Source organism: Dendroctonus ponderosae, unplaced genomic scaffold (assembly GCF_020466585.1).
Source record: "Dendroctonus ponderosae isolate FM_Combo_2020 unplaced genomic scaffold, Dpon_F_20191213v2 Dpon_F_20191213_4, whole genome shotgun sequence".
Classification (NCBI taxonomy): Eukaryota; Metazoa; Arthropoda; class Insecta; order Coleoptera; family Curculionidae; genus Dendroctonus; species Dendroctonus ponderosae.
The window spans coordinates 7,870,529-7,897,159 of record NW_026018611.1 but is presented as its reverse complement, the minus strand read 5'-3'; the positions used below and the strand labels follow the sequence as shown (position 1 = coordinate 7,897,159).

At 33.4% G+C, this 26,631-nt stretch overlaps 1 protein-coding gene and 1 long non-coding RNA gene across 4 annotated transcripts in view; one reads left to right on the top strand and one right to left on the bottom strand.

Annotated features, from left to right (window-relative positions):
* The window catches only part of LOC125504163, a 57,466-nt gene extending 41,958 nt beyond the window's left edge, over positions 1-15,508 (bottom strand). The window contains exon 1 of the long non-coding RNA XR_007281320.1: positions 15,437-15,508. This is a non-coding gene — a long non-coding RNA (uncharacterized LOC125504163). The remainder of the gene's footprint in view (positions 1-15,436) is intronic.
* LOC125504162 (nephrin-like) overlaps positions 1-26,631 on the top strand; it is a 79,924-nt gene that overhangs the window by 46,511 nt on the left and 6,782 nt on the right. For all 3 annotated transcript variants that reach the window (XM_048665732.1, XM_048665733.1, XM_048665731.1), the window contains exons 4-14: positions 18,340-18,492; positions 20,260-20,519; positions 23,110-23,335; positions 23,393-23,505; positions 23,571-23,757; positions 23,814-23,950; positions 24,008-24,161; positions 24,216-24,518; positions 24,611-24,901; positions 24,961-25,248; positions 25,310-25,485. In XM_048665732.1, coding sequence (XP_048521689.1) covers positions 18,340-18,492; positions 20,260-20,519; positions 23,110-23,335; positions 23,393-23,505; positions 23,571-23,757; positions 23,814-23,950; positions 24,008-24,161; positions 24,216-24,518; positions 24,611-24,901; positions 24,961-25,248; positions 25,310-25,485 — 2,288 coding nt within the window. The remainder of the gene's footprint in view (positions 1-18,339; positions 18,493-20,259; positions 20,520-23,109; positions 23,336-23,392; positions 23,506-23,570; positions 23,758-23,813; positions 23,951-24,007; positions 24,162-24,215; positions 24,519-24,610; positions 24,902-24,960; positions 25,249-25,309; positions 25,486-26,631) is intronic.

Here is a 26,631-nt window from a genome sequence, read left to right as displayed (position 1 = left end):
TCTGATTTCATAAAATTGCTTGTTTTGAAAAATACTAAAAGAAATTTGAAGACTACCCTCAAGGAGGGAGAGAAAAAATGAATTTGCTAAGCTCATATACAACTTTATAAATTTTAAACAAATCCCATATGGCTATATCCTATATTGGCTCAAGTTTTTGCTGAGAAAGTCCTAAATTTACGTTTAATTTATTATGAAATAAACCTAGTCACTTACGCAATTCGTGTAATTGAAATAATTAAATCAGTTCTAAATCATTTATAACTTTCTACCTTTCAACATTTGGCAATAAATTATTAAAATGTATGCATACAATCTGCTGGTTATGTGTTTAAAAGATACCGTTGGTTATTAATTCTGTATATCTTATCTTCTACTTATCTGACAGCGAAGTAATGCTGCCTTTCTCGTAATCGCAACACATAATTCACTTGAAACTCATCTTTTATTCAAATTAGCTGTCATACTAATTATTAAATTATGACAGTTTTTATCTAAACTGCTTACATATAGGTAACATAAATGTGTGAAGGTGATTCGAAAGATCAAGACAAATGTTAGAATTGATGCACGAGATCTTTAAATTATTTGGCATTGTCTAATGCAAAGTGTAGTGAATCTAGTTTTCCTAGTTTTCCTTATGCGGGCATGGTGTCTACGTAATTTTATACCCCAATTAAACTGGAGGAAATTAAAGACTAATTACAAATTGGAAAAATGCTAGTCAGCAGGTTTCTTTCACCATCACACAATGCACGACAATAGCAAAGAATCGCGTGGACTTGCCAAGCAGAAATCCTCAGCCTTTAGGTTTCTGTTGCTCAAATATTGTCATCAATTAGTTTCGCCTGGATGTGTGGCTTTTGTTTGATTTGTAAGGTGTACGAAATATTCTATACCATTTAATGCAAGGTTCCCTTGCCATGGATTAAAAACACGGCAAAATATATGTTGGGTTGCAAATTGTAATATTAACTAGTTACTTCCTGATCAACATTTTCGTGCCCAATTGAGATATAAGCAGTCAGAATGTATTTGGAAGAGCATTAATCCAGAAGTATGTTCCTAGTAAATATTATTATAGAAATAACATTTTCCTTTGGGAACACGTAGAAAGAAAGCAACTTCAAAGAACAATTTTGTTCCATTTAAAACTGGGATACATTCAACACACGCTTATTGAGCTGATGTTAAAAAAGTGATTGCTGATTTCTGCATTTTAAATAATGCATAAGGAACTTAAAGTGGCTTTTTGCAATGCTCGTGACGCTGCAAATTTTAAATTTATTAACTTTCAGTTTTTATGTGACTTAGGTATCAAGCTACAATCTCAAGCTTTGGGCTAATAATCCAAACATTTTACACTTTAATGTGGAAGTCATGTTTGGGCCTTTCAACCGCCATGTTGAACCCTATTTAATAGGCCTAAAATTAACTTTTATTGCTACATTGGCCGAGTTTTCACATGCTTATAAGGGTCAAGCAAAACCGAGCTTAAATCAGTTCAGGTAATTTGAAAACCGAGAATCTAAATTGAAACACCACGACCGTTCTAACGAGGTAAAAAGTATGCAAAATACATCTATATAATGTTCCGCAAATTAATTGAAGTCGTGCAGTTGTTAAAACCGACCCTAATTTTTCTGCTCTTTGTCCTTTTGGCGTCGCGTCAGGGCAGAGCACAAATTGAAATCGCCATTAGTGTCCTGTGTCCACTCGGCCGCCTTAATTAGGATGGGTCACTGCCATTCCCATATAAAACCTGTTCGCTCTTTAATGCGAGTATAATTGATCGAATTAGCACTGAAGAATATGTCGGAGCCTTCAAATATTTGGAGGTAATTGATGGCCAAGCCAGACGACAAAATTGATTCATCAAATTATTTTATTCATTATTATTAGGCGATTAACATGAAATATAATTCAGCACATATAAATTCCCTTCATTCTGCTTATTTTAATTTAATATGGAATTGCGTCGCTTGAGCACTACTGCATGTGGAAATTAACAGATCATCGCTGCGCTGTTGAAAATTGTAAATTACTTCATAACTTTCCATGTTATGGATCATTCGAATTGTAGTAATACTTTAGCAAAACGTTATGTGAAACTTGAGATTTGTCTTTCCATTTAAATATAATAGGGGTAATTCAACAAAAAAATTGAATAGGAATAAACGACTTGTGGGATCTACTTATGTCATATTCAAAAATCACATTTACTTACACTGTGATTCTCTTCTAAATCAGCACAAACAAATGACGACAAACAATAAATTCTGAATTCTTTCACATTTTTTTTTAATAGTTTACTGTAGTTTCACAGTCAAACTTTTTCGATTGTAATCTTCATCAAAAAATAAGTTAATGCATGAATCAGTTTAACGAGCCTTTATTGACATATTAAGTTATAGTCCTGTTTCTCATTTTGCCCATCACTATTCTGTTCGATTTTTTTTATGAAAAAGCCCTATTAACACCCATAATTTTTTGGCGCTTAGACAAAAGAAAGACTAAATTATATAATCGCAATTCCCCAAATTAACCAACTTTTGTTTAATGTGATATGTCTGTGCCAATATTCAAAGGCAAAAACAGCCGTATGGTATATAAAGCGATTGTTTATTAAACATGTGGAAATGATTAAACAATAATAGCCGAAATAACCAATTAATTCAAACCGCGGATTTTGAGAAAAAAATGGTTCAAAATTAAATTAATATTAATTATAGTGCGCAACCACTATGATTTGTTTTCTATACATTATTCACTATTGAATTACAATAGGTAATTCCTAATTACTCATTTAAGCTCAAACGCACTGAAATGAAACAATGTAATATTCGAATGATAAATATTCCCATAATAAATGACTGATGTTAATATGAACTGCTGAGTAACCAAAATTCAGTTTCTGTAGCAAAACGAAATGTGACTGGTCAAGAAAATCTTCAAAAGAATCAAGTCTTTCAAAAATCATCCAAAATTAATGGAAAACTGATGAATGAGTGAAAGTCACCAATTAGGCATTTTAAAACTGTAAATAAAAAGCACAGAGCATAGAGAGTGATTTAGAATACCGCGATACGAACAGCTCGACAGCGTCCCTTGATCGATCGTTCGAATGTGTATATGCAAATATATTAATGGATCCGAGCGATCAGGCCATAATTACCCCAATATTTTAAAAAGCCGTACGAAGAAGTTTCCGGCAAACATTTCCCAGAGAAATTTCGAATGTTTTTGATAACGCGCTTTTGTTTTGCAACGAACCCTGGCGGCAGAGGCAATATTTTCCCGTCACTTTTTGATTTGTTTTCCCTTTTTGCCATAAATTCATAGGGCATGATTTACCCGCACAAGATATGATTAAAAACTCTTATCTGTAATTTTTCATTTTTTCTTTCTGTTGCTAAACTTTGTGGAGTTTTAGAAGTTTTTTATGAATTATTTTCCGCCAGCTAAACGCTAAACAAACGCGGATTATGAGAAAAGTTTCACAATTCCCAGTCTGCTAAGGGCTAACATAATATTTACGTTCTGTTTTATTTTTAACTGTATCACGTCTATATTAGAAAACCCCGCTTTACCAAAACAGTAGCTAGGCCGTAATTTTTTACAGCAAAACACACGAAAACTTTTAAAATGTAGATACTAAACAAATGCAATTGGTTTCTCTCAAAACATCAATTTCGCTTTTAGCAGATTTCAAACATAATTCACAAAATTCACTTAATTGATTGGCTTAATATTTGGTCAGAGTGGTTTCTTTCATATGCAAAATATGTGAAACATTTGCACTTCCTAAAATTTGCCAAATTATTCCTGTTAATTTACTCGAAAATTTGAACGAAAAATAACTTATATTTTCTCTGTCATCATTTACCCTTACAACTTTGTCCCAGTATTCCCTCATTTTCGCTGTAAGCATGTCTGGAAAACGAAATTTTAACCCCTTTTGTTAATTGTTCGTTACAACCCAATTTCTATCTCCAGCTTATCAAAAGCATTCACGTTCCATCTCAGGATCAATTTTCTGATGTAAAATACCGCTTAAAGAAGGAAAGTAATTATATTGTTAACTAAAATCCGATCAATAAATACGTGATCAGCTAATTGTAAATCAGTATCAGACGGACAAACACATTACAAATTCTAGACAGCGCATCGTAAGACAAGAAAATAAAAATAAAATATTTCAACGGGAAACAACCATTAATTCATCGCAAGTTTGTTAAATGGAACGCAATGAATTAAGAGGAAGCCTTTCCCTGTCAGCTCAAAACTCATTACTTTAATCAGTCTATTAGACCTTTCATAAAGCAAAATTAAATTTGTTAAATTGTGAACTCCAACTTCGCGAAGAAACTTCTTGTCAACAAAGAAAGGAATTATTAATATCAAAATTCAGACGTCCGCAAATATTTACTTCGATATTTAATTTCAAACTTTCAAAGATTAATAGCAAAGTCTTCCTGCGTTTGCAAACGAAAATGTGCAAGAGTAAATGACGAATACATTTGTAGCCAGTGACGACTCGTCAGAACAAAAAACATTTGTAGATAGATAAAAATACACGTATAATTTTATTGATTTTTATACGTTTTTTGATGAGTCTGACTGAAAAAGTTGAAGACATTTAATTTTGTAGTAGGCGCAGGTGCGTTAAATAAAAAAAGCAGTATTTTTAGTATAACTGTTTCACTTGGGAAATGCTTCAAACAGTCAGCCCTTGACGTTTTTCCGCATTAAACTCCACAAATCTCGCGCTAGAACTGACCGTTCTATTGAATATGAAATACTACGTAAAACTAATATAAGAGAAAATATCAAAAAGCAAAAATAAATTGTAACTACATTTTCCCTTTGTACCTCTGCTGCCTTGAAGTTTTACCGTGGTTTGTGTGAACATTGCTTTTTGCTAACGGCGTGAAATAAGTTTAATTATTCCGAACGAACAATTCGCAAATAATAACCCAAGAGAACATTTAATATTACGACGATGACACTGGAAAGTTTCTGTAACTGAAAACTATAAAATCGAGTTTCAGCAGTAGGAGAAGCGAGGAAGAAAATAGACGAAAAAGCAACTTTATACAGTTGTTAGTTGCCGGGCTCTATAATTTCATTTTCTCACTTTGTCTCGCATGAAACTGCTGCAGTCCACAAAGGTTTTTCATCTTTTTCTTTTAATGTCAATGTAGAACGTGCATTTGCGATGCACATAAATCAGTAGAAAGACGGATCTTTATTCGAACAATTACTGTAGTCTGATTAAATCGGAAGCGTGATCTGCCACAAATTCGAACAGCAAATAAATCATAGATCCACTCAATTAAATGTAATGAATAATAAGAAAGTCCGCATAAGCAGTTTTGTCTCGAAAAGTGTAGGAAAGATATAAAACTTTCAGTATTTAATAGCTGTAGAAGGACGCACATTTTGAAAATATCGAAATCATTAAAATAAAAAGTAAAATAAATTAAGATCATACACATGCACCCATTGACTACGCTACCACCAATAAATTGACCTAATTTAGTACTTTACAACATAAAAATGACTAATTTTTATTAACTAAATAAAATGCGTTCACTCTGGCGCTTATTTTAAAGAAATATATGCCACGTAGTCACACACCTACACTTGAGTTTCTTCCTTGTAACTTATTGCAAAACACTGAAACTGGTGTCAACCGAATTTATATTTTCTTATTGAAAATATCTTTTCAAAAGCAAAAATATAAATCGAGACTTAAAATCATTACATCGCATAATAATTTTTCAGATGGGAAATGGTGTTAAATAATTGAAGTATTCAAAAGATCAAGTAAAAACTCTTTGACCGATAATCTCATTGTATTGAAGCAAACGAAAATTAGTTTTAAAAATTTCCACATAAAATAAATAGTTTCAATACAGAAAAGAAGATTACATTTTCAGTAAGAACAGACATTGAATGTATAAAAACATAAAATTATGCGTTAACCAACTTGAAAACACTCGAAAAATCTAAATGAGCTTCACACTTTCCATTTCTTTTCTTCCGCCTCCGTCTCAGACAATTAGGGCCAAATACCTAATAATTTGTCGAAATGAAAGGACGGAACAACTTTGTATTCCTGCGAAGCATAAAATATTCGGCATAATTCGTTTCGCCCTCAAAACAAATTATCCATAAAAATTACGACAGTTCTGTGCAAAAATGGGCTGGAGAAATAAATGGAGCCGGTAACACTTTCATTAGCCGTGGAAACTGGGGATATAACACAAACCAGAACAAAATGCCCTCGTAAAAGTAAAATTTAATAAAGTTTTCTGTTCTGAAAAGGATCAAGCAGAGACGTGAGGACCACCGCCTTGTCGCGAAATAAGGTTATTTTTTCTTTCTTTTATTGCTTATTATTATTTTTGCTCCGGACTCCAAATTACGACGGGAAATCAGCGCCATTTCTACAGGATTTTGATGGCCCAAAACGAGATCCATCTTCCGATCTTGAAAAGAATCGCTTCGGATTATTATTCTGTCCTCCTTCCTAATATCGCGAACAAAACAAATAGAAATACAGACTGTCTAGATAATGTATTTCTTTAACAAAGCATTGTTAGCTTTAATGGTGGGCATTACAACAGCTTGAGTGAGAGTTTCAGATATAAATTGTAGGTACTTTTTCCAGATTTCATCTTCAGAACGTTGACTTTTTCAACACTTTTTTTTTCAACACAAACAAATTGAGCATCGTTTAAATTCCGAGAATCGTATAATCATTTTAATGTTTTACAGATTTTTACTTTTGTGCATTTGCATGGCATTTTACCAGCTGAAATATTGACGCTCACATACATTTTTTGTTCAATGTACTGGCATTTTTCCATTAAGAGCAAAATTCGGATGTAACCAATTCAAAACTGGCCTTTTATTCGAAAATGGACAATATGCTTTACCAGGTTTTACGAAAATGTAATGAACTCTTGACTCGATCGGATAGGCCGAAATAGACGTATAATCATTATCCAACACCATTTTGCAAATTTGGTTAACATACCTGATAAAATATTCGACGCAGCTTTTTTTAACGAATTGTCCCGAATTGAATACAGATAAAAGGGAATTATTTTCCAAATATTATCATACTTTGGCACCAGCAGGTTTCCGCATACAAATAACGTAATCGATAAAACTAATTAAGTGTTGAATGCCACAACATTGTAGGAAAGACCTGAAATTGCGTTTTAATTCTATGCACAAAAATCCCCAATAATTTGTATATCGACCTCATAATGTAAACTTTTCAACATTTTCCAAATCAAATCAGTCGTCAAACTTCCGACCCTTACCTGAAAGTTATTGAAAGCACGCCTTTTAAATTACATTTTTCCTTAGCAACTTTTTGACTGAAATACTTTAGAAAAAAGCTAAAATTTAATACAGGTTTTTTTTCATGGACCAACGGAAAAGGAAATTGACCAAAAATCCGAGTGACTGCGGTGTATTTCTGACTAAGTGCTATTAACAGGTTTCAATCGCTTTTTCTATTTAGCTTTAAAAATTGCTTATAATAAAATAAACGCATATAAAGACGCTGGTTTTATATATTCAAAGAGGATATTAGCGAATTCCAAATGATGAAAGTTTCTATCCTAAATTCACTTCATCAGCTCTAAAGCTGTAGAGAATATAAAATACGTGTAGTCGGACGAAGAATTAATTATAGAAAGCTCCACGTTTTCTGGATCAGAAGTTTGGACAAACTGGAAACAAGCTAAATTTGAAAAGTTTTCATTTAGAGCTCCTTTTTAGATAACCTTAATTAAAAAATACTTTACAATGGCTTATTCGACAAGCAGAATATAGTGAAGGCAAATTCTGCATAAATTACGATTTAAAAAGTGTAATGAAATGTGAAATTAATTTTTGTTTTATTGAAAGAATCTTTAAATTTCCCTTTGTAAACTTTCAACTTTAACTAGTATGTGCTGTAAGCTAATTTCTGTAAATAAGCTCTAAGCTCACAATTAGTAAAGAAACCAGAAAGTAGGTACAGAAACAGTTTAGAGTATGTTTATTAACTTTATTCCAATTTCAATATAGACTTGAAGTTTTTAAGATTATCGTCATGAGCAATAAATGTTTTACTCTTTCTTAAGAATATGTATGGCGCTGAAAAATAGAGCTTATATCAAAGCTCTCATTCATAGTCGAAGAGTTTGATCTCGTTGACGATAAAAGACCAAAAAATGGAAATACACTTTCAATGTTCCAAGCGGGAGACTAAAGTTAAATTAACGTATATATCCCATTCTACAAATTATCCGAACACGAGATTACTGTCGGCAACTTTCCGCATTATTAGAGTCAATGAAACTTTGCTATTAAAGCTCACTCTTTAACTTTCTAGAGTAATATCAGCTTAATTATTTTCCTGTGTAGCTCCAACACCAGGCAATATCACCAAAACAATTAATTTGATTATACCATTATACCAGGGATGTACAAAAGCCCCTTCTAACAACTGTTTGAAAGCTGGTTCTGTATCGAAGTTTAAAGGCGTGCCAATATTTGCTTTTCACTTTAACTTAGAAACCTCGAAACTTTCTAATCGCTTGACAGCGACATTGACCTTACAAACTTTAGAACTACAACTATTTCTAATTAGGATCACTAATTGTTTGCATTTACATGCCAGATGTATGTTTAGGTTAGGCTTGTCGGTGTTTCCAAACATTTCTAAAATTTGGATATAACAACATGGCAATGCTAAACAGCATTGCAATCAGGCATAAAGTATCGAACTTTTGCATTTAATGGCAAACTAAATGCCCAAACGCACGAAGTTGTAGTACTTGTTGGAACAGGTGTGAAAGCTTGATTTCAGAACATTTTACTGATCTGGAAATGTCACGATGTGCACCGATATTTTTTTTCAACTGTTTTGATTCCCACTCTCTAAGAACATTTTTTATGCTGGACATTTTTTAACAAATGTTGTTTTGTTTCGTTCACACAGTAATCGTGTCTGAAAACGTAAACACGGTATATCCAATCCGATTGGCACATTCAAGCGAAAAGTTTCACGAAACTAGGATAAAATCGGGCTCCGTATCTATTAATGTAACTTAATAAGAAACTTTCGAAAAGGGTTTTGGTCCCGAGCAAGAATCTTATCAAGTTTTCGGGTTGCTAGGAACAGAAAGTCTCCAAAAAACAATGTTACACGGCAGCAAAGTTCAAGCATTGCTATTGACTTTCTTAGAACATGAGCGGATGGCTTTCTAAATGGAATGTGGTTTGCACTTGAAAACTTCGGTACATGACAAAAAGATTTACTGGTAGTTCTCCGTTCTAAGACAATGAGAACGGTATAATCTGAATGGGATTTGACCTGAGGTCTTGAAATTTGCATGGATCTAAGCCAGATTTAATAAAACTTTAGTCGACATCTTGGTTTGGAAACTTGCAGTGCAACGCAATGAGCTGAAGCTATTTTGCTATGGATTGAATTGAATTCCAGACATTGAACGGGATTTGAAGTCCTAAATTTTAAGTACAATTCACTCACTGAAGACATTTTGTTCCGAAGCAGTAATTGTACTTTTCGAGGCTTTTCATATAGACGAGTGAAACGTGAATAGAAAGCCAGAAAAGTTCGAAGGAAAGCGTTCTAATTAACCGAAACGTTAAAGCTTTTCAAAATTGCTTCAGTCCGCTCTCAAAGTATACACACATTTAATTAAGAAACGGGTTGTGCAAAAAAAATCCAATTACAGGAAACAAAATATCCATTAATGTTTCTCGTCTTTTAGTACAATCAAAATTTGTGCCGAGCTTAATTGGATCGGCTTTATACAATTTCCTGGAATATCTTTAAAGTGTAGTAGTAATTTGGCTTCAAATAAAAAAGCGTTTATTATAACGGCCTATATAAAAAGCACATTATCCATTATTTTTATCTTGACAGTAATGTGTAGTTATTCCATAATATAAGGCTCCATTACAGGAACAGATTTATTTTCTCTATTCGTGCGTGAGCAGGTTTTTTCTCGAAGATCTTATGAATTATATGTGTCCTTATATAAGAGCTTTACAACCGGAAACGTGCTTGGAAAATATATGCCTAATATGACTATCGTTTACATGTAAGTAAAGGGATATGAAATAGATCCTGTATTTTTGATTATCCTTTTCAAAGAACTATTAGATACGAGCCAAACAATGTCTTATTGGAGCGGAATATATCTTTCATATTCAGCATGTCTTGTTGGTTGAAAGCTCGGCGAGTTCATAATTGAGCAAAACAGCATAATTTAAATTAATTAGCTGTGGGCCACGAGGATTTTTCACTTATTACGTAATCTATTCTAATTTAGTCACTTAATACTAGGTCTTACTATGAATGTCCTGTGAACAGGCCAAAATATCCTTTCAAGTGCCGGTTTTTTTCAATTAAGTAATTTGCAAAATATTATAAATTTATATAAATAATTACAATATTCAAATTGAACCAAATTCAGTAAATATGCCGAAGCTTTACTCAAACGTACTCATATAAATACACGAATTGTAATAAGTAACTGTACTGCCTAGTTGCGAATTAATAATTATGATAATATTTTTGGGTTCAGTTTTATCAAAATATGATACAATATATGCAGATTGAGTCAGTTTGTACTAGTAGAAGTGAAAACACGTTTTTCAATTAATTTTCTCTTCTAAAGCTAGGCCGAAACGTGCTTCGTTTTTGAGAAACAGAAAGTGAAAATGTTCATTTTGTATACCCTTTGCCGCATTGTCATGGTATGCCAATACCCGCTTTTTTGTAAACATTTGGATTTCACGTTCAAATTAGATACTTTTTATTTTCGCCGTAGCTGTCTGTAACCATTGTCGAATAATTTTTAAAAATGTTTAATGAAACATTTTATTTAAAAAAAAAGGAAAACAGATATGAAGTATTATTGACGTTTTAGCAGACAAAATAAAACAGTTTGTCCTGATGAATTATTCTGCTTCAATTCAAAATTCAACTGACTTCTCTTAAATAGTCCAGATGTTATATTTTTCTCAAATATACTTCTCTATATCTGGGTTAGTCAATTTGAAGCAAATCTGTTCAACAGTACGAGCGGAAATCCGCGACAAACAATTTAAGACATATTTTATGTTTTATCAAATCTCACTATCCGGCGCGCCAGTCAACAACGCGTATTTTCAAATAATTTTACGGCACTATTTTATTAGATTTAATCTGAAATGCGAAACTTTGAAAAGCTAGGAGAACAAGAGTAGAAAGTTTAATATCTCTGGAAGACATCTCGTTTCGAGAAGTGCCAACAAAAATATACAGAACAAACAATTTACAGGCGGAGACGCAGACGTATATCTTTTTCTATTAGGTCTGATGGATTTATAGCATTTTTAAACGATTTATTCTGAAGTTTTGTAAAAAGTGATAGATCTATGTTTCGTGGTTTTTTTCCTCTGATGGAAGATTCTCGCTGAATAGCTGATGTTTATCTTAGCGGTTATATTTTGTGCTTTATTTGGAGATCCAAAACAAAATGCAACGACTGCACGAACATTTCCGAATTTGTCACACAAAATTTATTACTTCGCTTTTCGTTGAATCAACTATTATTCCAGATTCTCTTTGAGATTATAGACATATGGTAAAAGTTTTGGTTCTTGAAGAAAACTAACTATGTATATGCATGTTAGCAGCCAATTAAAGTTGGAAATTCCTTCTTTGGCTAATTAAAATTTGGAAATTACTGGGAAGAAAGCTTTTCCTTATAATTACTGAGAGCAACGTATTTAATTTATGGCGGCAGCAGAAACAGATTCATACAAAGACATAAAGTTTCGATAAAATTAAAGTCAATTTGTGCAACTAATACCAGGCTGTATGCAACGCAGAAACCGACTTGGAACGTTGGAACTCCATTATAATGTCTTGCTTGGAACTCGGTAAAGTTTGATGCTAAATATCTTTCTCTACTGTTAGATCTTTGCTTCGTTTTACTTATAGCTATAGACTTTCGGAAATTACTGTTGTTAAATTTTAAGTTTATTAGAATTTCATGACTATAATTCTAATATCATTAACGATCTGAACTACATCTTATAGGTTTCTTTGACATTTCTATCTCTCTTTTAAAAGTACGAGTTAAATGTTTTAATTTCAAGAGTATTTTACAACCACTTTGACGTCGGCCGAAATTAATTTCTTAAACAAATTGTTTCCGTTTTTTTTCGAACGGTCATCAAGCGAAAATAATATTCCTGTCCCCATCGAATTAAAATTTTATCCGAACCCTTTTAAAGTTGCAAACTTCCAGAAATTTTTCTCGTACCCGAAAGTTTCATTTAGCCCGAGTGCGTCTTATAAATTATAGATGTTACTCCGTTTCCGGAATTATAAAACTTTCAAACATCCGTCCTCTTCTACAGCCTGATTTATTATTCAGTACCCAAATCTTAGATAACTTTGGCACCTTGCTGAAATTTTAAGTTTTAACTAACTCTGACAAATTTGTTGCAATTTCTTTTCGGTATCTATCTGTCGGCTACTTCGAACGATTCACAATTCGAATATTTCCGATTGAAGTTGGGGAATTCAAATCAAATAAAAGGGGAAAATAATTATTATTTCTAATAATAATATCCGGATAATGGGTTTTTAAGGAAAGTCTGATTAATTTAAATCTTATTATAATCCAATATAATTATGTCTTCCAGATAATATTTTACTTTTGGAATTATGTCGCTTGTTGTTTTTTACTTAAAAATTTGGAAAAAACCAATTCAAAACTTTAACCTTAAATATTTAAATAGATTTAGGTTCGAGTTTTATTGATAAATGTCACTATCATCATAAAATTTTTCTTCCAATACAATTAATTAATCGTTTCTCTTTGTTCCTCAAAAAGTATATTTAATAATAGTTGGCAATTTTCAATTGTTCAGCTATTTTTTTGGATTCACTATGCCCATCAAATTGGTTATTTTTATCTAAGTGCTAATAAAGCTTTTACTCTTATAACCTTATACGTTACTTTTTCAATAACTTGACTGCATCTTAAAAATGTCCAATAATTATCGACTTCTGTTAGATGCAACATGTTACACTATTTATATTTCACTGCTAAAAAACATTTTAATCATTTAATAAATTTTACGTCGTGAAACCGTTTTGAAATTGAGTTGTGTTAAAACGTCGCTACTTTCTACATAAAAATGATGAAGGAAAATTACGTATAAATGAAAACGTCTATCTTCAATATTGAATTAAGAGTATCGTATTCGCTAAAGCTTTTCAAATGTCTGAGTCAGTAGTTTTGCTCCATTAAATTCTTACTAAAATCGTTGTCTCTGTCAGCCCAATATGTCAACTCTTCAGAAATATAGAAATATCTCTCGGGAATTTTGCTTGGGCAAAATTAAAGCGATTTATTAATGCATGCATCTGATATGTTAGCTATAATCCCAGATAATAGGTATAAATCACATTTATATGCACGTCTCTAATTGACCTAGCACCTTAATTATAAAGAACTTTTATGGTCTGTGCAATATGTTGGATAGGAAAAATGCAATTTATATTTTCTCAAAAAAATGCCGAAAACCTAAATATTTACACAAAAATTGATCGTGTTCTGTTTCCGGCATCCTGCATCTAAATGTATACATTTTGACGTAACATTTCTACGTTTGGGTCTAATTTACATAACCGACATAAGAGCTCTGGCAAAAGGAAAAATGCAAAAAGTAGCCTCTAAATCTCCCTTAATGCTTTTGTTCGTGTTTAGAGGATCAACCATAGAATATTCCGGTCAGGTTTTCCAGTGCGGAATTCACAGTTATGTAAAGATACTAAATATATTGCGTCTATGTCGGGCTTTTAATGAGTTTTGTTTGTTTATTGAAATTCTCTTATATTCATAAAATGGTAAATAGACAATGAAAACCCATAAAAATAATGCTGTAGTTTTAGTGACTTGGCCTAAAATAAGTTTTTTATTTACATTTTTCTGTCGCATGGTAATCGAAATCTAAACGAAAATTTAGATTAACCCTTCAGTAAGCAAAAAGTTGATGGTTTTACTTTGAACTGAATGGTTGATCAACTTGAGCTGAACTGCAACACAAAAACCAGGTAATATTTCATGAATCAAAACTGATACCGGAAAAGTCGGGCATTTTACAAAGTCAAATCAGCATCATGAATTGCAAAATCTTGAAGTTGCTTTAAGAAAACATTCATTTTGCTACAGGAAATATACCTGTCTAAAATCTATATCTGTACAAGATTTATCTGGTCTTGGCAGTGCCAAGTATGTGTGGTGGAAGTAAAAAAGTGTTAAGTGACAATAGCAAACAAACAAGTCAAGCAGAACATTTGAGCTTCTAAAATGTGGTTTATGTGCTTATAAAAATGGTCATTTACATCAATAATTTATTGTCAATTGGCCGTATTGGAACGAATTATACCCCTATCACCCGATGTTTCACCCATTCTGAGAATGCCCAGGAATGTCGAGCATATTGGAATGTTAAGTGAAGATTCCAATAATTTTATGCTTTGGTGTTGAAACAATCCTAACGGGCATAATATATTTAAGCATCCCACATCTGAATTGATATAGAAATCGAATGCTGAAAGCAGTCGATAAATGGATAACAAATTATCAAACAGCTAGTTGTTAGATGATTTTTTTTTCAAATAAATGTTAAATTTATCGATCCACTCCCTCCTCCCTCACATCTTAGGTCAATTTTTTTTTACCAGTTTGTTTCTTCCATACACGTTACTCGCAAGGAGCGCTTATCGCATTTTCCGTCTTTACGTATTCCTAAACAAGCCATAATCATAAATTCAACCCCCGAAAATGCAAAACAAGAATTTAGCCGCAACGAAGGGCGAATATCGGAGAAATCGTTCCATATTCCTTCTAAATGTAAAATGAACCCGACTAATAACGAACTTTATTCAGATCTCGAAATGGCGACCGTTTTGTCGGACTATAAAGTGTGCATCGGGGTCTCAATGCTTGGCACTTACTAAACCAATATTATTCGTGGAAGCGCTTCTCAGTTCGTATGTTTGCCAACTTAAGAGCATTTCTTTCAAGATGATGCCAGGGTGAAACCGACTCGATCGATTTGCACCTAAAATCTCAGAAATATCAGGCGATTAATAATTTGGGTTTGTTCGTACAGGTCATGGGAAAATATAATTATTTTTGTCACTAGCAAATTAATATAAGAAAATGCCTGAAAAAGAAACATGATGAAAGTGAGATAGTATAAGTATAGTGAAGATGAACGAAAAACCAAACTATGAAATCTCAGATAAATAAATTGATACGCACGCGAAAATATTAGATCCATGACTATATGTGCCGGATACTTAATATTTACAATGAGTAAGATTGCTGACCTAAACTTCCTCAGCATTTAGAAACAATAAAGGTTTAATCCAACCAGCAACGGATTGTATGTCACTAGGACCTGAAATCAATAAAATATGGCTGAAGCGATTTCACAGCTTGTTGTTTTTAAAATGTAATTTACATTATATAAAATCGAGTAACAAATCTGCCATCGCTGAAATAAAGTCATTTAATGTCATATAATCCCAAAACTACAAAATATTTTTCAAAGTTTCTTAAGGAAAACGAAGCACATTTCTAAGTAAGAAAAAAGATATTAACCAACCTAATAAGTCCTAATGAAAACAGAAACACCAGCCCTAATTGTTATGTAAAAAAGAATGTTCTTTTGTAAATAAAATATTCTTATCATAAAACAATATCAAAAAAATATATTTTCGGCACGGTTAGGAGCTTTGTTCGATTATAACCGGTTTTGTGCCTTTTCGAGTGCTATTCAGAAGACGAGCTCGATCGGAAATTCATCTCAACTTTATGGAAACTTTGTAAGAGAGAAGTTTGAACATTACCATCTCGGCATTATACATAATAAGCCATTTGGATATTTGGAACAGTCATCGTAATTTATTGGCATAAAATTTACATAGAATAAAATGCAAAATTACAGTTTTTGTCCTTATAAACTGCTTCGGAAATCAATTTGGAAAATGTTTTTCAACTTAAGTGAAAGCAGCAACAAACGTTATCATTTACCATTCTAATAATTTCTTTTGAACCAACGACTGCAAATCATATTACCACTAAATCGTACTTAATAGAAGCTTCGAATCTAAACTACAATATTTCCTATTCAGAAACTGCCACAATACCCGATATTCACAATAGTCCATGATTTATCAATTATTCCAAAACCGTGAGTGCTATTTCTGCAATAGTGTACGCAAAGATACGAGTAGAAATGTTTAACCAGGAGAGCCTTTATCAGCGCTAGAATTAAACGGAAAATTCAAGCAAACGAAAATCCGATTTTACTGAAAACGTGTATCAAAATTCTCATTTGTGTAAAATATATTCGAAGGGTGAAACGTGGACATGGCGCTATTAAGGGTTTGCAGTTGCCTGGAAAGCACGCAACATTTGAGGGCCGTTGCACAATACGGAATGTCGACTGCAGCAGGAAGACACGTCCCCCATAGCAATTCGCCGAATTTAATTTAAGGAGGGAAATTACAAAACAAAATTAAGGCTATTTCTTACTCGACTCGGCAAGAAAACCCTCCTTCGGTTGGCAAATGGAAAATGCCTTCAGACCTGCCTACTTTATTTTCTGTTGTTTTTCGTTTGAAGGCTGGCGCCTTATATAAACGGTCTCAGACCCTTTGGAAGTATGTGTACTCGTAAAAAAAAAGAATTAATTGTTGATGTGATGATGTGATAGCTGTGCTCAAGCATCTTCTTAGAGATCTTAGCAAGGTAGTTTATTTTATTTTTCGGTTTGTTTACATTGGCTTGCATAAACCAGCAAAGCTTAATATGAAATTTTTCGAATTAATTTCTTTTGTTCTGCTTAACTAGACAGATTGCAAATATTCAAAATGCGAAATCCCAATTACTTGTGTTATTGCGTACCAACCTTACTACGCGGTTTAAAAATCAAATGATTAAAAGCTAAAATAAACGAATTTGAAATAGGGATTAGAGCATATCGTGTTTTCAATCGGGTATGTTTAATAGCATTTACGTAGATAATAGCTGAAATTGCAATCCCACAGGAATAAATCTAAATATGAGGTACTATATGTGTGTGTGATTAGAGAATGTTGCAAAATGAATCAAATTGCACAGTGGCTAAACAAACACGCGAGTTTGTATCAAAATCGGATGCGGCCGAATTGCAACATTAGATTTCCTATTTTCCATCCATTACTATATTAAATAGTTTAAAGAAAATTAAATCAAAAACATTATTTAAATTCAGCTATCTCAGTACTTTCTGGAATTGCAATTTGGTTAATGGACTACAAAACCTATGTAAATAGCAGTAAAACGCATCTACAATCCTACATCATTTAGCGAATTGTTTGCATTTTTTAAATACGATGTTGATCATTTGAAATTAATATTTAATGAACAATTAATCGGATCGTTTGTGGTGGTTCTTTCAACTCAACAAGTTACGGTTTTTATTGAAAGCTCCAGTTAAATCCAACGAAACAACTGTTTACATAATTTCATTTCACAGATGGAATAAAGATTGTTTGAAAATGTCATTTATCAAAAGTTCAAAGGCAACAAAGCTCAAATTTTAAATCAGCAAAATGGTACCATACTTTTTCCTAAATCGAGTATAAGTTTTATTGGTCCATATCGACGTTTCGGAATTGCATGATAACGCTGAATTCTGTAATTGCCTAAACTTTAACCGAAATCATATAAATATAAAACGCTGAAACAAAAATGCATGCAATATGAAAACGATGAGATCAAAGTGAATCACTGGCCGTAAAGCTTTATAAAATAAACGAGTATAATGGTTTCGTTTGTTTCAGCGGAATTTTATTTTCGTCCAAAACTACCATATGCCGATATTGTTTTATTGCAATTATTGCTCTAAAATTGAAACTTCCAAAAGCAAATGCAGATATGAGAATTTATTGCCGAATTCAATCATAAATAGTTACATTATTTATATTTAATTTTGCTAAAAACAATACGATTCCCTCAATTAATAACATTGTTGCTGAATGAAAGCATTATTAAGAAAGCAGGCCAATAAATCTACTATGATTAAGGGTTGTTTAAAAAAGAAACAATACGAGAGTAGTAGAGAAAACGAAGGCACGTTTCCAGATTACGTAAACGAGCAGAATGACTTAAGCTACTCGAAGAACAAGTACAATTCCCAGTTTCATTTTTCTTTTAACATTAAGCAATAATTCTTTTGTTTCAGCTCCTCCATCCTCGGTGGAAATTCTCGACCACAGGCACAACTCGAAAATAGAAATAAAGGAAAATCAAGAGTTTCATTTGGAGTGCCGAGTCCGTAATGCAAAACCTGCCGCTAAGATTATTTGGTATAGAGGCAATGTGGAAATTAACATACGTAAGTCCCAATAGCAATTCTCTACTAATGTAGGGGTAGATCCGTAATGGTTAAATGTAATGGCATTTTGGAAGCGATTTGCTTATTCATGTATAAATTAAATCTGATTTTGTATTAACTCCATTAACGAAATTAATTGTTGCTGACTATAGATAGGATTATGAATAATACGAAATTTCGTAGTTTGAAAAATACACGATTTTTCCAGTATTAATTTTAAAACTGGAGCGAAAGACTAGAAGTTTTCAAAACGCGTACGGTGAGACAAATCTCAAATAAGAGTTTTTAATCAAATTTGAACGAAAAATTTGTCTTGAATCCTTTAAGGGTTGCTTCAGCTTTCTTCAAATAAAATTGTTCACATTTTCCTTAAATAAACAGTTTTGTTTTAGTGATATTCTTGCATGTTAGTACTTTGCTAATTAAACTAATTTGTTATTAATGAAAACGCAAGACGAAAGCCAAACGATAAATTAAACAAAAAACGGTTAATGTGTTTGTTACTCTGACTTTAAAGCATGTTAAAGAATTTAAGAAATATTTTAATATGTTTTGTTTTAGTGTTGATATTTAAATAAGTGCCCGTTTAAAATACGTCAGCAACTAAAAATCTTAATAAGAAACGAAATTGACTCAAAAATAATAATTCATTGAATTCAATGCTATTTTGTCTATTTTTAAAGTGCATAATACAACTAAAAATTGAGTAGAAAGAAATAAAACAGTTTACATAAATAAGCTAAATTTGGCGCTTCAGTTGGTAACATTTTTTTCAAAGGCTTTTTTTCAAAAACTTACTAGAGGTGACTTGACATTCTACCAAGGTGTAACTTTAATTAAAATTTGACTAATTTTCCTAGTTAGCAGTTTCACCGATTGTATATTTCTTTAAGAGGTGCGAACTGTTTGCTATAAACCGGTATAGAAAAGCGGATTCCTCCCAATAAGTCCGCTGAAAATATTCATTCGAAACCGTTGGCAAACGTAGCAAAACAGAGGTTACTTAAAATTCAGAACACAAAACGGCAAGTTTTATGGATTTTATTAGAGCGCTCAAAGCACCGATACAAAAAATATGGTAAACACTGCAACATTCGCAATTATTAGCCGTTTTACTTTAGCACTATGTTTGGCGCTGAATGCTGGGACCCGAAAGGCGTGATGGGTTTTTTCATTGCGATTTTACCTTTACCATTAAATGTCATATTTCCTGGATTACAAAGCGTCTTGCAAAGGCATAGAGAAAATGGCGTTATCTATTCTTTCGCCTACACTTTCATTTCGCTGAAGCGGCCCTTTGTTTCATTCATTCAGGACAGATGTAATAAGAGTTTCGTCGTTTTTATCTTCTTTTTGAACCGATCCACTTTGTTATTATGTCGTCTTTATAATGGGAGTGAAAGGCAAAACTTTGTCGTCGGCTTTCATGCAGTTCGGTAAAAATAAATTTTTATTATTGAAAACATTCTAATAATACAGTCATCACTAAATGTCTGAAATTAGCGATTCCAAACCCTCAGCAAATTATAAATATGTGAATGCAAAATGTAGTTTTAATGTAAGAACATTCGGCCAAAAATGTTCTTTCAGATTTTAGCATGCTGATATGTACTGACAGAAAGGAAACTTTACCGATGAGAAAATGACAAAATCAGACTATTGTGTAACCGATAGAGATTAAAGAGTTGAGAAAACACAATAATTTAAAAAAATGCGTTTCTATTCGTAAAATCTACTACCCAGATTACCAAAAATGTTTTATTCTAGCGAGTCGTGAAGACCAAACAATCGAAATTCCTGGCAAAACCGGCGATAAAAGAGTAACTCGCTACGATACCCACTCTCGAATATCACTGAAACCAACTGCTGAAGATGATTTTGCTAGTTACACCTGTGAAGCTAGACACGAGGCTCTAGTTTCTAGCATACCCATGAGAGCTACCGTTCAACTTAGTGTTTTATATCCACCTGGATTGCCTTATATTGAAGGTTATACCGAAGGAGAAACCATCAAAAGAGGACAAACGGTGAGTTTGAACATAAAAACTTGGTCAAGTAGGACGGCTTTAAATGGAATGATGTGAAAAGTAACAGAGTGGTTTGGCAAGAAACATTCGGAAAATGTTTCCCTATTAATACATAGCGTGTATTAAGAGGAAATAATCTCCATCGTAAATATCCCCCATTATTTTTATGTTTCTAGGATTGTTTTATGGTAGTCCATAAAAGAATCGGATACAGCGTTGATATAAGAGAGAAAACACAACCAATTTTATAGATACTACAAACTTTAGCAATGTGTAATAAAATAATCATAATTGGCGCTATTGTTTTGAAATACCGATTTTTTTTGTTTACTTTTATCCATTACGTCGACTGTATGAAAAGTATGCAAATGTAACAAAAAATTAGTTTGCTATTATATAAATATTGTTACTGATCTCAACGTTGAAATCATCTGCAATTTATTGCTGTATATTATACAGCAATTATACAGCGTATAATGGAAATTTAAAGCAAAAACAGCTTCAACTATCCAAAGTCTTAAAACAATAAAGCGGCTTTTTACCCCGTTTCCAATTTTATTTTGATGCAAAGCCTTCGCAACTTGTATATGAAAGCGATAAATTAGAAAGTAGAATTCCTAAATAATTGTTCAGATCTATTTGTAATTTAGATCTGAACGAATTCCCCATTTTTCCTATAACGTATTCCCAAACACGACAAATTTTCAGGTTTTTCCCACTGAATGACAAACAAATTAACGGTTATCAGAAATACCACTATTTACAAAACACCCTTTTCGCGACAATTACTATAAACTAACCACGCTGCAATTTCCAACTTCGGAAAAATAAATATGACATAAATCCATTTAATCGGAATAAAATATCTACATTATTACTAAGCCCGCTCTAATTACAATATATTATGGGACTCATTTAATTATGAGCTCTAGCGTTATGCAGTTTTTGCCGGCAGCAAAAACTAATATTGTGCCAGAGCTATTTTAAAAGCCCAGAGATCAATGATAATACAAAATCATGCGTGGAGCCTCATTTAACTCTATGCAATACGGCAGAAGGGTAACGGAACTTTTGTCCTCCTGGGAGCAGTATAAAAAGGGGTAAAAGCTTTTTGCATATTAGTTTTTTCTGTTTGTAAAGGATAAAATCATAAGCACCGTGGTGCAAAAACCGTTTATGAAACGATTGACAATGAAAATCGTGGGGCAGTTTAAATCATCGCGTTTTTTATAGATTGTGCGCTAATTAGAATTTAACAAAAAGTTTATAAATTTACGAAAAACACTTCTAACATTTCGATATTGACATCCCCAAGAAAAATACTATTTTCGTCAGAAACCTCCGGTTCTTGCCGAAAGTCCTTTGTGTCGAATTTATATTATATATAGAGGTTTTCGACGCAATTTCCCTTGTGTACACAGTAGACAGAAAAGAAAGTTAATCGAATTATTAGCAGTTTCAACTAGGACGAGAGGCAAATCTAAAATGTGATACAATTTACAGCGGTTCATCTAAAATATACAGTGCAGACAAGCCAAATGGAATAAAATCAGCTTGTCAATTATTGTGCCTAGTTAATAAACATATACATTAACGCAGTTCAATTTGAAAGTTGAATTGGGAAAGCATTTCGTATAGCTGGAATTAATAGTTTTTATCAACTGAGGGATCTCCATATTCAGAGTTCATCAATTTATTTAAGAGAAAATGTAAGGAAATGTTGCACAAATGTACGTAGCGTATTAGCAGCTAATTAACTGACTTACGCTTATAAAAAGTAAATTTAGTTTAAATTTTTGTTAATATTTTATTAAAAGGTTAAACCTGATAAATGCGCAATTTACCTAAACCTTGATTTGTCTGTGTTTTGTTTTATTACACGCATATTTCTATGTTGTTTTTTAAATTTCCTTTGAAAACGGCCCATGTTAAACTTTGTTTGCTTTCCATTAACTTTAACGATCTTGCTACCTTATATACCGACGATCCAAAATCAAAAATGTGTAGTTACTCGATCGAAACTTCTCGGACCAATCGTTTTCGAAATATTATGTCTGAAAATAGATAGATAAAATACGATTATCAGATTCATCTCTGGAAATTAAAAAATATTAGTCGCCACTGAAGCGCTCTCAAAAAAGTGCCTTGAGATATGTTTACAGACTATGCATATTCCGCGAAATAAAAAGTTATTTTAATGTTTCAAATGGGCAATACAGAAAAACTCATGCGGTTTGTAACTTTAACTAACTAATTTGAGATGATAATCCATTTTGTTTATATAAGGAAATAATCCTTGTTCGGGGTTCTAGAATTTGCGGTTAAAATATTGGGCATTTATCTTCTTAATTCTCTCAGCAAGACTTATTTGTACGAAGAATTTTTCAGATTGGGCATAGTATCCTCTTGTAAATTCATAAAATATTGTTTTTATATTTCGCCAACGTGACCGTCGTATAGAAACCAAGCAATAATAATTATTCAAATGAAACTATTAGCCGAGCGAACGCCTATCAATTCCCAATGCACGATAACACAATTTTCCCCGAATATGATTTTCAATTTTTACAACAACCCGCACTTTTTCTAGGTCGAATTAGTATGCAGAAGTCGTGGTGGTAATCCGCCAGCGCAACTAATCTGGTACAAAAACGGGGAACAAATTCGAATGGCATACCGGACAGCAGGAAGAGTATCCGAGAACGTGTATACTTTCACAGCAGATGCGAGTGATAACAAAGCTCGATACAAATGTGAGGCCAGCAATATCATGTCGAAAAACGTATTGAAGGCGGAATTAGATATGACAGTTTTGTGTAAGTTTTAACAAGCTGAACAATCTCTAGAATGAAAACATGCTCAAACCTATCTAGTTGCTCCTGCTCACGTATCAATATCTGGACCGACTGAAGCTAGAGTAGGAGATCCGGTGCCATTGACCTGCTCCACTGCAAATTCCAACCCACCAGCCGAAATCAGATGGATGGTAAATCCCACGAACAGACTATTGTTTGTTCTACATTGCTAATATATGAAATAATTCCTTAACAGATTGAAGGCCGGCCAGTTCAAAATGCAACATCAAGAACGGTGGTATCTCCAGAAGGTGGTTGGATTACCAGTTCAAATATCACAGCAGTCGTAAAAACTGATAAAAGAAGCGTGGTGGTGATTTGTCATGGAGTCAACGCTCAACTCACTGAAAATGTAGTATCGACCCACACAATCAATGTTTTATGTAAGTTAAACATCGGCATGATGAATGACCACGATCAAATAATGATTATGTTCCAGATCCCCCAAGCCAGCCATTCATTCAAGGCTATGAGGAAGGACTGCATATAACTGCAGGAACAGTTAAGAAAATTTCCTGTTCTTCCGCAGGCGGAAACCCTTTGGCTACTTTAACGTGGTACAAAAACGACAAAAAGGTAATGTTGAAAAAATTCCAGAATCTGAAAAATATTATCTAATACATTTTAATCTAGATTCATTCAACCACTAAAACAAATAACGACATTGTGAGTGCCGAAATCACAATTCTCACCAACGTCACAGACAACGAAGCTCAATACCGATGCGAAGCTGCCAACTCAGCCACTGAAATACCAATGTTTAAAACCATCACCATGAGTGTCTATTGTAAGGGCTCAAGCGGTACCAAACTGTGCCTTTGCTATAATTTCCCAATTGCAGATCCACCGGAAACTGTGCGAATTCGTCAAGAGCCAGCCGAACTGAAACCGAACGAGGAAGCAACATTAATTTGCGATTCCAGCTCGAGCAATCCTCCAGCCACATTGACCTGGTGGCGTGAAGGCATTCCAGTACAAGGATACCAAAATTACTCCAAACAAGGCCTCCATGGCGGTACAGTATCAACAATTGAGCTGAAAGTTAATGTGTCGGAGGAAATGAATGGCATTCAGTACGCGTGCCAAGCGCAAAACGAGGCGCTTCAACGAAGTGCTCATGATTCCATCAGTTTGCAAGTTTTATGTAAGCATTGTATCCTACTCTAAATAATCATCTACTTTTACTTAGTGCGTCTATGCACAGTTAAATAACTGCATGCGGTTTCTTGATTCTAGACAAACCTGTTTTCGATAAAAGCAACGAAGAGTTTGTCACTGGAATAGAGAATGAACCTCTAATTATCACCCTGAAAGCGGATGGAAATCCAGAAAGTTTGGCTTATACATGGACGAGAGATGGTCTTCCCATCACCCAGTCATCATCAGCAAATGGAGCAGAAAGAATAGTCTCCGATGGACCTGTTTTGAATATCACAAGACTGACCAGACATGATGCGGGCGCTTACAACTGTGAGGCTCTAAATTCACAGGGAAGTTCCATGGCTTCAGTGAATATTACTGTTCAATGTAAGTAAGGTAGTGTCTAATTCTCTCAGGGAAAAATTAAATGTTAAATAATTTTCAAGATCCTGCATCCATACTACAAACCAGCGAAACCGTCATTGTGAATCCTAAAGAAGATGCTACTTTATCGTGCTCGGCCGATGGAAATCCTATGGCCGACGACACAATAACATGGAAAAGGGATGATTTTCCTGACTTCGATGCTCGAACATCCATAATGTATGATAAGAATGGAACTTCGCATTTGAGAATCACTCAAGTGACCAGGGAGGATCTTGGAATGTTTCAATGCATTGCAAACAATGGAATTGGAAATGCCACCACAAAGAACGTGATGCTGATTGTCAAACGTACGATTTACTAATAGTTCTGCTTGTGGATTCAAGATCATGATGATAATTTTTTTTTTAGATAAACCCGAAATTGATGCGGGTCCCACTCTATTGAAGTTTGCAAGTGATGCAGGTGACACAGGAAAACTGATATGCAGAAGTCAAGCTTCTCCATTAGCGCGATTCACTTGGAGTAGAAATGGAAGTCCAATAAGTGCGAATACTAGTGGCAAATACTACTCGGCTTATCATCAGGTGAGCTACGTTTATCAATAGAAGTGTTTTCGAGAGGCATCAACTAGTAAAGAATTTATTAGTCGAAGCGCTTTACATTTTGCGGCCTGAAAAATGTGCCTTATATATAATAATTCACAAATTTAGTTAATGATTAATTCAGAAATTAATTTTTGCCCTCCAGCTGAAAAAAATCTCGTGGGTACTCAAAGCTTTGCTCTCTCAGCGGTTCTCCTAGTTTTCCTTCCAGATCGTTATTATTTGACCACCGCAACAGATGTTCAACTCAATTTTGAAATAAATTTCACAAAAAATTTATGAGGCACTGATGAAAATTTATTATTGATTTTCCAAAATATTGTATAGTCTTTCCGAAGGCAATGGCGCAATAACTGTCCTTCTTTGTCCATTACTGGTCCATTGAGCTGGAGGGAAAATTTGATGTTATGAGCGTATGTCTTTGATGCTCAAATTATTACGATTCGCGAAGAATATTAAAATTATTGATTTAATTTATTGGCTAGTGTTGGCAGTTTGCTGCGAATTTTTTCCAAATAATGATTTCAATTTACCGGCACATTTTCTGTTTGTGCGTGTGTTATTTTTCGGAACTGAAATTGTTTAAGCAATATTGCAAGGGCAAACAACAGTTCATTTTGCTCATATGTTCACACTACCATCGCTTAGTTCCTCATTTTTGTTTCTTCTATTTTCTTCATAATTTGATTGCAGGTATATGAGCACAAAAATAACACACTTTAGCGCTCACATTTATCGCCAAGTACTGTAAAATTGAGGCAAATTAATACTGAATCCGCAGAAACTGATTTATTTTCCCAATTAATTGTTACATTACATTCTGCAAATTTAACCTCCCGTTTGTAAAAATGAAATTTCTACACTTACTTAAAGCAATACTAATGACGAATGTTTAATTTAGCAACAATGAAACGCAAAGATAGTTTCTAAAACTTCTAGAAAACCGCGCTATAACAATTATATCTAATTTGACAAGAATTATTTCCTCAATTCACCGGGAACATACGCTGAAACCGGCAACCATCCAATATGAGAGAAAACCTTTCGAACCAATCACTGCCAAATAGCTTGGGACAGGCTATATACATATAGTCTGTGTAATAGGAGAACTTGCTTAAAATGTAATCG